The sequence below is a fragment of the Bison bison genome, unplaced genomic scaffold (genome assembly GCF_000754665.1).
Source record: "Bison bison bison isolate TAMUID 2011002044 unplaced genomic scaffold, Bison_UMD1.0 scf7180017864108, whole genome shotgun sequence".
NCBI lineage: Eukaryota > Metazoa > Chordata > Mammalia > Artiodactyla > Bovidae > Bison > Bison bison.
This window is the reverse complement of record NW_011494680.1, coordinates 4,427,962-4,438,759: the sequence shown is the minus strand read 5'-3', so window position 1 is coordinate 4,438,759 and position 10,798 is coordinate 4,427,962. Positions and strand designations below refer to the sequence as shown.

General features: G+C 39.7%; 1 protein-coding gene across 1 annotated transcript in view; it reads right to left on the bottom strand.

Moving 5' to 3' along the window:
* Window positions 1-4,311: 4,311 nt before the first annotated feature.
* LOC104987850 (hyaluronan synthase 2-like) overlaps window positions 4,312-10,798 on the bottom strand; it is a 19,436-nt gene continuing 12,949 nt past the window's right edge. The window contains exons 2-3 of the mRNA XM_010838933.1: window positions 6,788-6,889; window positions 4,312-5,241 (exon numbers count right to left, since the gene is read on the bottom strand). Coding sequence (XP_010837235.1) covers window positions 4,312-5,241; window positions 6,788-6,889 — 1,032 coding nt within the window. The remainder of the gene's footprint in view (window positions 5,242-6,787; window positions 6,890-10,798) is intronic.

Sequence of the window (10,798 nt, the reverse complement as noted above, 5' to 3'; positions counted from 1 at the left end):
CATTGTTTTGCAAATGTAAAAACCCCTCCCTCTCCCACACACGGAAGATGCAAACTACTTGGCAACCAGCAACATAGAGCCCCAGGCCTCCTGGAGCCTAAGGACTGATAAAATTAACCCCTGTGACATCAGCCTGTGACCCCCTACTCCCTCATCTGGCTTTTTAAAGTGCTTTGCCAAAACCCTTCTGGGACTTCAGGGCCCTTAAGGGCATGAGGCATCTTGTCTCCTTGCCCCACTTTGCAATAAAACTTTCTCAGCTCCAAACCCCACCTTTTCAGTTTGGTTGTCCTCACTGCATGCCGAGCACACAAACTTGCATTAAGATTTCAGGAGAAGGTGGTAATCTGAGTTGAGTTCGTTGACAAATGAGACTTAGTCTTGCAAACAGATGTTTCCACAAATATATTTGATGTACATGTGCTGTTTTTAAGCAACTATTAATCATATATTAATACACATGTATATTTTGTGTTTTGAAGACAAAATGTATTATCAGAAAGATAATAAAAGAGAAATAAAAGATAATAAAAGAGAAATAAAAAAGAAAATGCTTTTCTTCAATAATGGGATTAGCTCCATAATCTAGGAAAACAGGTAACACAGGAACAGGTGTCAGAAATACTTATCCAAATTTTATCAGAGAAAACATGAACCACATACCACAATAGGAAATGCAGCACTTAACTTTTAACTTATTAAGAATAAGATTTTTTTCCAGTGTCTATAAATCTTTATAGAAATCCTAGTGAATTATCACTTTACCTTTCTCATAGCTAAGAAAGAGCTTCCTACCCATAAATGTTCCTTTCCCTAAACTGATGAAACTCTGCCATCTAAGTTATTTGTCTATCCAGGTATAAAGGAATTCTTTACAAATGAAAAGTTCGGAGATTTTTCTTTTTCTTTTTTTTTTTTTACAGAAATCAGACTCAGGCTGTTTCATAAGCTGTACTGGGAATTTCATTCCTTCACCCATTTATTCAGTCCACAAGTTTTTATTGAGCTCCTACCACGTGACAAACTACACTAGACTCAGAGGATGGGATGCTTAAAAAATCTCACGCATTTCCTTCTTCCACTGAGTTTATCCTATAATGAGAGAGACAGATATCAAACAAGGAATCATAGAAGGAAAATTAAAAATAAGTATGACAATGTTCATAGGAGAATATAATAGAGAAATAATCATGGAAGGAGTGCCTGAGAAAATATGACTAAAGTGCGGTTGAAGGATGGAATAAGAGTTAATTTGGGGAACTTCCCTGCAGATCTGTTGATTGAGACTTCAAGCTTCCACTGCAGGGGTCTCAGATTCGATCCCTGGTCAGGAAACAGGATCCTACAAACCTCTTCTTGCGACCAAAGCAAATAAACAAACAAAAAAAACAACAAAAGAGTTAATTAAAGGTAATAGAGGGAAGGAAGTTTGGTTGGGAAGAGCTTTTGGAAATGCCTACAGAAGTGTTGAAGCCTGGCTTGCTGGAGAAATTCAAAGAATTCCTTAAAAGCAGGCATCATTTCTTATTTTTGAAATCCCAGAAGTTTGGCACACAATCACACTCAAAGTCTGTCTGTTGAGTGAATGTCTTAACTTAGTAGACAGTGCCAGGGTGACTCTCTTTCCCCTGACACAGGTATCAGTCCACTGGCCCAATCTGAAGCGCAGCCTTCACAGCCTTTCCTGTAAGCTAATTGAGAAAAACGCCAGACTCCCCTCAAAGAAGATTCATTACTTGAGTTCATCCTGAACGTCCTTCTTTCAGGCGTTCACCTACTTATTCACCGAATTATATTGAACCCTTGACTCTACTAGCCACCACAGAGGACTCAAAAATGCTGAAAATGTAGCATCAGATTCAAAAACTTTTAGTGTTCCAGGATATTATCATGTGCACTGATATTCATAACATAAGGCAGAAGAAAAAAAAAAAACAGAGCTGCATGGTAGAAATAAAATGAAGTATAAGAGTGAAGGGGAGTAAAAAAACCTTTTAAGCTGAGGTATTTGGGGAAGAAAATGGTAGAAAAATTATGCCTTGAATGAAGGATGTTGAAGAATTTTGACAAGTAAATATGGAGAGGGGGAAGAAAAAGTCATTTCAGGTTTTAGAGTAAAATGCAAACCAAGATAAAGAAAAAGGGCAAAGTCTGTGCAAGAGGAAGCAAACCAAGAAATCTAGTTTTTGTTTTTAACGTAATTCTGCACAACACTAGTCACAGGGCAAGATGAGTCATTTCAAACGTCAAACTGGAAAATTGAAGCTCTGGAGTAGCCAGGCTAATTGTACCAGGTGCATCTATTTTTATGTGCTAATTCTTAACATTAAACCTTGATGGAGGGCTTCCCTGATGGTCCAGTGGTTAAGGATCTCCCTGCAAATACAGGGGACACAGGTTCAATACTTGGTCCAGGAAGACTCCACAATCCAAGGAGCAACTAAGCCCATGCACCACACTCCTGAGCCCACCATCTAGAGTCCATGCTATGCAACCAGAGGAGCTACTGCTACCACAGTGAGAACCCCACACACCGCAACGAAGAGTCACCCCTGCTTGCTGCAACTAAAGAAAACCAGTGCACATCAGTGAAGACCCAGTGCAGCCAAAAATAGATAAATAAATAATTTTTAAACATTGGGCAGAAGATCTGAATGTACATTTTTTAAAAAAAGAAAACCTTAATATAAATGTAAGTGTGTAAGCATATTTGTGCAGGCCAAGAACAGGAGAAATGAAAAATTATCTGTGTAATTCAGAAAAAAATCCTCCCTAGAATGTAAAAGAGGACAGAGCTGGATCTGCCAATCTTTAATCTACATGATTTATGTTTATTATAGTTTATCCAACTCAACCGTATAAACCTCATACAAACATGTAAAGTAAACTAGAAAGCCGAAAAAAAGAAAGTCAGGTTAAATAAGTTTAGTGCATAAATAAGATTAGGTATACTGAGGCTACAAAACAAAATGATGTATTGAATTGCATTTATCCAAACTGTACTCTTGCCTGGAAAATCCCATGGACGGAGGAGCCTGGTAGGCTGCAGTCCATGGGGTCACGAAGAGTCGGACGCGACTGAGCGACTTCCCTTTCACTTTTCCCTTTCATGCATTGGAGAAGGAAACGGCAACCCACTCCAGTGTTCTTGCCTGGAGAATCCCAGGGACGGGGGAGACTAGTGGGCTGCTGTCTCTGGGGTCGCACAGAGTCGGGCATGACTAAAGTGACTCAGCAGCAGCAGCAGCAGCAGATTAACAATGTTGTGTCAGTTTCTGGTGTACAGCAAAATGGTTGTTATATATATGTCTGTATCTGTTCTTTTTCAAATTCTTTTCCCATTGAGTTTTTTACAGAACATTGAGCAGCATTCCCTGTGCTATACACTAGGTCCTTATTGGTTATCTGTTTTAAACACAGAGGTTGTATTTGTTGAAAGAACTTTTCCTTGCGTTTCCAAAATCCTTTTCTTCCACGATAACCCACATAAAGCGTGGCTAGCGAGGTACACCGGAGAAGGCAGTGGTACCCCACTCCAGTACTCTTGCCTGGAAAATCCCATGGATGGAGGAGCCTGGTAGGCTGCAGTCCATGAGGCCACTAAGAGTCGGACATGACTGAGGGACTTCACTTTCACTTTTCACTTTCCTGCATTGGAGAAGGAAATGGCAACCCACTCCAGTGTTCTTGCCTGGAGAATCCCAGGTATGGGGGAGCCCAGTGGGCTGCCGTCTATGGGGTCGCACAGAGTCGGACATGACTGAAGCAACGCAGCAGCAGCAGCAGCAGGCCAAAACACTGTTTGGTGGATGTACTGTAGGGGAAATTGCATACACAAAAATTCTTCTCATTTTTATAGAAATAACAGCTTAAATCTGAGCTGCTTCTTATTGATGAGGTATAAAAATTTGGTCGAATCAAAATAAAACCAATTTTTAAAAATTTATTTTCAAATTTATTTGTAAATGGAGTTTACAATGTTGTGTTAGTCTCTGCTGTACAACATAAGTCAACCATAAATACATTAATACATATATCCCCTCCCTCTTGAGACTTCCTCCCACCACAACCCCCTACTGTACCCCTTTAAGTCATTATAGAGCAAGCTGAGCTCCCTGTGTAAAACAACAGGTTCACACTGGCTATCTTTTTTACACATGGCTGTGTATATCTGCCAATGCTACTCTCAGTTGTCCCAGAAACAGTGATATGTTTCCTTTGTTGCCATCATCTGATTCCACAATTCTGTACAATCAGTATAGTTCCTAGAGGAAGAAGGTTTTGTGAACGTCTGCAAACTTCAGTGTAAGATTATACATCAAGCATCATGTCGTACTGCTCTTTCTTCTTCCACCTGCCACATCTCTTGACAAAAACCGCATAGAGCATCAAAAACACAACCCAATAGCATGCATAGATGGATAAAGCAATAACTAGAGCTTTCTTTTTGGATTCTGGGAATGGCTTTCTAACTTCCTCATAAATGGTGAAAATCAAACCACCCAGGAGGATTATAGACCAGACCGATACTGGAATGAGTCCCACAAAATTAGCAACAATTTTTTTCCTTCCAGATGTGCCCCACCCAGCTTTGTTTATTGTCACAATTGCAAATATCTTAGCAGGAAGTAAACTTGACATGTATAACACTGAGTAGAAGGACATGAAGACCATGACAATGTTTCCTCTAAGGCAGATAGCAAAGGATGACTTTATAAGAGCCACTAACTTGATGGTTAACAATAAGAGGAGGATGTTCCAAACATTACCCCTGTAGAAGAACCGGATTACCGTGGCAATGAGAAAGAAAGGGAAGAACCCAGTGATGACGGCTTCATAGGTCATCCACAAGTGATGTTTATGAAACCACAACGCATTGTACAGCCACTCTCGGAAGTACGACTTGCTCCAGCGGGTCTGCTGGTTTAACCATCTGAGATATTCCTTAGGTGTTTCAGTAAGGCACTTGGATCGAGCTGTGTATTTCGTTGCATAGCCCAGACTCAGCACCCGGTTCGTTAGATGCCTGTCATCTCCAAAACTACATTGGCTGCCCATAAATTCTTGATTGTACCAGTCTTCCACAAATTCATGCAGTAAGGAGTTTCTGTACATTCCCAGAGGTCCGCTAATGCACTGGACACATCCAAAATAAGACTGACAGGCCCGTTCTATGTTAAAAGCCATCCAGTATCTCACACTGCTGAGGAAGGAGACCCAGGAATCATACTTGTTTAAAATCTGCAAGGAAAATAAAAGGAAGTAAAAATAATTACATAAAGGTAAATCTGCTGAAAATGCCAGTAAAAGCTGCACCATCCTGAGGTTACTACCTAGAGTGTTTTGTTATTTTGTTTGCCTATTTTGGCTTTCTCCCTATTTTTGACACAGTTATATTTTATTTTCTTTGATTCTTTATTACTGGATTAATTTTATAAGTGGATTGCATGTATTGGGACTAGATAATAAAATTTTTTTTCTATTCTATCACTCTCTGTACTCTTTTCACTATGATTTTTCTTCCTGTTCTTTTTATAATATTGTCGGGTTTCTTTAGCCTTAATTCTCAGTTCCTAAATTCTCTCCCCCTCTTCCTTACCATTCAATATTTGAAAATTGGTAAGTCCTGTTTTCTTCTGCTCTGGTTAATCTCCAGTATGCAATTCTGCTGCTTTTCCTTCTCCTTCTTCCCTGGTTTTTTGCAATGCCAGTGATAAAACGGTTTCCTGTGTTCTCTACCCAAAACTTGAATCCTGTAATAAGGCTCTGTATACAGTTTGTTGAACATTGTTTTTCTGGCAATATTTCATAATTATCTCCTCTATCTCAACTTTGTTCAGTTTCAGTGGAATTTTGCTTGCTTCTCTTCTATCATCAGGCTATTTCTTAGTCCACCTGGTGCATCTTCTTTGCCTTCACTATCACTATGCATATAAATATGGATTGTACAGTAATGCGATACCTAAATTTAAATCAAACTTCCATATGCTTCTTGTCTTTTGCTAAAAATTAATTGCACTTTCACAAAGAACTCATTTAAACCTCACATACTTTCACATATATATTTCACTATCCCACACATTTCAAATCACCTTCGTTAATATTGGTTTCACTCTTTCCCCATTGATAGCAAATAACGTGAAATAAATAATTGGAAAACCACAAGTTTTAAAGACATAGGTATACAATATAAAATCCATTCCTGCCATACTTCCATTTTGTTTAATCCTTGTATTAAGTGAGTTCCAATATCATCTTATCAGAACATTAAGTTATGGCTCAAGAAGATATGGTGGAAACAGTACACACACATTATATTTTTGGGCTTCCCTGGTGGCTCAGACAGTAAAGAGACTGCCTGCAATGCGGGAGACCCGGGTTCAGTCCCTGGGTCAGGAAGATCCCCTGGAGAAGGAAATGGCAACCAACCCAGTCTACTCCAGTACTCTTGCCTGGAAAATCCCATGGATGGAGGACCCTGGTAGGCTACAGTCCATGGGGTCGCAAAGAGTTGGACATGACTGAGTGACTAATACACACATTATGTTTTATATAACTTATCAGCCACTAAATACATGGGTTATAACCCAGGATTAAGCAAAGAAATCATAAATTATTTCAATTTAGACAAAAGAAGACACAGTAAAGTATGTCCAAAGCACATTCTAATGTGTCTCCAGCCCCAGAACCAATACCTGGCACAGAGTTTGGTGTGGAGTAAATATATGTTCAAGGGGTCATTTTTGCTTCTAAAAGTGACCCATGCAAAAAGTGAAGCCATACGCACCTTGACATCTCCCCCAACACCTCCAACCTTGTGGTCTACTTCTAAAACTTTTACCATCTCCACAGTTGCGGCAGGGTCAAGCATGGTGTCTGAATCACAGACCTACATAGAAAAATTAAAAAGTGAATGAAACATTAAAGACAATTGATTACAATCCCTATAGTCTAAGTTCAGTCCAGTTCAGTTCAGTTGCTCAGTCATGTCTGACTCTTTGGACCCCATGGGCTGCAGCACAAAAGGCTTCCCTGTCCATCACCAACTTCCAGAGCTTACTCAAATTCATGTCCATTGAGTCAGTGATGCCATCCAACCATCTCATTCTCTGTCGTCCCCTTCTCCTCCCACCTTCAATCTTTCCTAGTATCAGTTCAGTTCAGTTCAGTCACTCAGTCGTGTCCAACTCTTTGTGACTCCATGAATCGCAGCACACCAGGCCTCCCTGTCCATCATCATCTCCCGGAGTTCACTCAAACTCACGTCCATCGAGTCGGTAATGCCATCCAGCCATCTCATCCTCTGTCATCCCCTTCTCCTCCTGCCCCCAAGCCCTCCCAGCATCAGAGTCTTTTCCAATGAGTCAACTCTTCGCATGAGGTGGCCAAAGTACTGGAGTTTCAGCTTCAGCATCATTCCTTCCAAAGAAATCCCAGGGCTGATCTCCTTTAAAATGGACTGGTTGTATCTCCTTGCAGTCCATGGGACTCTCAAGAGTCTTCTCCAACACCACAGTTCAAAAGCATCAATTCTTCAGTGCTCAGCTTTCTTTATAGTTCAACTGTCACATCCATACATGACCACTGGAAAAACCATAGCCTTGACTAGACAGACCTTTGTTGGCAAAGTAATGTCTCACCTTTTCAATATGCTATCTAGATTGGTCATAACTTTTCTTCCAAGGAGTAAGTCTTTTAATTTCATGGCTGCAATCACCATCTGCAGTGATTTTGGAGCCCCCAAAAATAAAGTCTGACACTGTTTTCACTGTTTCCCATCTATTTCCCATGAAGTGATGGGACCAGATGCCATGATCTTCGTTTTCTGAATATTGGGCTTTAAGCCAACTTTTTCACTCTCCTCTTTCACTTTCATCAAGAGGCTTTTTAGTTCTTCACTTTTTGCCATAAGGGTGGTGTCATCTGCATATCTGAGGTTATTGATATTTCTCCCAGCAATCTTGATTCCAGCTTGTGTTTCTTCCAGTCCAGCGTTTCTCATGATGTACTTTGTATATAAGTTAAATAAGCAGGGTGACAATATATAGCCTTGACATACTCCATTTCCTATTTGGAACCAGTCTGTTCCATGTTCAGTTAATTGGGCATATATATTATATTTTCAGTTTTACTGTCACTAAGTCTTAATAAGTAAGTATCAGAGGGCTGACAGGATGTGTTATATCATGGCCCCAATACAAAAAAAAAAAAAAGCTTGCTTTTCAGCAAGCTCAGTATTTAAGTTAATGACATTGTTGGCTAAAACAGCTGAAATGATGGACCAGGAATATCTTGCGAAGTGACCTGCTTTTCCTAGTTTGCTATGGTTGCTCCCAATTTTAGCAATGAAAGTCTCATGTCTTAGGCAACATCCTAGGTTTCCAGGACTCAGAGAATACCATGAGTTGTCACTCAAGATGTCTTTTTTTTTTTTTTAATTGCTTTAACTAAGGCTTTTAGAGCTTCCCTGGTGGCTCAGACAGTAAGGAATCCACCCCCAGTGCGGGAGGCCTGGGTTCGATCCCTTGGTTGGCAAGATCTTCTGGAGGAGGGAATGGCTACCCACTCCAGTATTCTTGCCTGGGAAATTCCATGGACAGAGGAGACTGGCAGGCTACAGTCCACGGGGCCACAAAGAGTCAGGCACCATGGAGCAACTTTTACTTTTAGGCAACTTGTCCCACAATCTAAAAGATATCAAAATTTTCTGAGATAGTATTGAAAGGGAGGCATGTTTAATAGTGATTTCCCCTCCATTTTAATATAGTGAATAAAATACAGGAAAGTAATTCTCTTAAAATTAGTGGTATAATTCTGAAGCAAGATGTCCATATGATCTTAACTTGGCAAATGGCACTCAGTCAGACAGGGAACCTGCATGGCCTTCATTCCTTATTCTAGAGTCTTAAGTATTCTTCGAGGCCTTTGTACATAAAAGCAGATGTAAATTAACTGAAGCAGTTGTAGTAATTCTAATTGTTGTTCTCAAAAAAATCTTTATATGAGTCAAAAACTGCAATTTTGAAACCAAGAAAATGGTTGGGATTTTTCTATATCATGAACCCCTAACAGACATATCTGTTTGTACCTTTGTAGACCCATGGACTATACAGTCCATTGAATTCTCCAGGCTAGAATAGTGGAGTGGGTAGCCTTTCCCTTCTCCAGCAGATCTTTCCAACCCAGGGATTGAACCCAGGTCTCCTGCATTGCAGGCAGATTCTTTACCACTTGAGCTATCAGGAAAGCCTAGACATTAGATTCTAGTCCTGTTAATTGCATCAGAGGCTTTGTTACATACCTATAAACTGGATTAAATCCAGAATTCTTCTAGTTTCCTCAAATATATGGCTAAGACTCTTCAAATGAACGTTGCCAATTTTCTCCCACTCATTTTCTTTGCAGTCACTAAGAACAAAGACTGCCCTTAAATCTCCTAGAAGGGACTGTACCAGGTTTTCCCCACTATACATACAGATGGCAGCCAAACTTCAAGAACTAGAACCTTAGGTCCACATCTCTACATTAAGAAGGTCTCCTTCAGACTCTAGAAACTTCACACTAGCTAGAAACCTCAAAATCAAGTTGATGAGAAAGAGAAGTAGCTGACATCAACATAATTTTCTTCCAGCCAAGATACCAGATCAAAACCTTTATAGCTTAACTAAAAGTGAAACACTGTATTTTTCTTTTTCTTTCCTTTCAGTACTCTGGCATTGGCTTGAATCTGTTCATCATGCTGTAATTCATTAACAGTGCCAGCTTAGTGGAAGTGATTGTGACCAAATAGTATCTATCTTAATTGTGGTTATCATTTTCCTTGGGTTTATGATTACCTACACGGAAAGCGCATGGCAGTGTGTGGTCAAAACTACCTGCATTAACACTTCTGGGGAAATGGAAACTCAGTTACATAAGATCACTGAGCAAAACACTTGGCTTAAAAAGATTCTTTCAATGGGGTCTTTTCATGGACTTGATTTTTTTAATTCATTCTCTTTTTTTCACTTCTTTTTTTTAAATGCATATAGTTGCTATAGAGTGTTGTGTATGTTTCTGCTGTACAATGAAGTGAATCAGTTATATGGATACATATATCCCTCCCTGGACCTCTCTCCCACCCCATGCCCCCATTGCACCCCTCTAGGTCATCAGAGAGCACCAAGCTGAGCTCTGTATACTATACTGCAGGTTCCCACTAGCTATTTATTTTATACATGGCAGTGTATTGATGTCAAACCTTAGCTCCCAATTCATCCTACCCTCTCCTTACTCCTTGTGTCCACATGCCCATTCTCTATGTCTGCGTCTCTATTCCTGCCCTGGAACTAAGTTCATTTGTACTAATTTTCTAGATTTCATATACATCCTTTAATATATGATATTAGCTTTTCTCTTTCTGACTTACTTCACTTCATAAGATCCAGCCACTATGGAAAACAGTATGGAGGTTCTTGAAAAAATTAAAAATAGAATTATCATGTGACCCAAAAATCCCACTCCTGGGCATATACCCTGAGAAAGTCACAATTCAAAAAACACATGTACCCTAAAGTTCACTGCAGCACTATTTAAAATGAACTTATTTGATTTTGATTGGCTTGGGTCTTGGGGCTCCTGGTCCTAAAATCCACATTGGGAATTATCCTTTTTATAATAGTCATCATACTCTCCCTGGTACGTTGTATTCTTTCAAAACTTTAAATGCCATGTTCACAGTCACTTACTGCCAAGCAAATGTTCCTAAAGAGCACTTCCTAGGTTTTTTAAAGAACAATTCCTTAAAATTTGATCATGT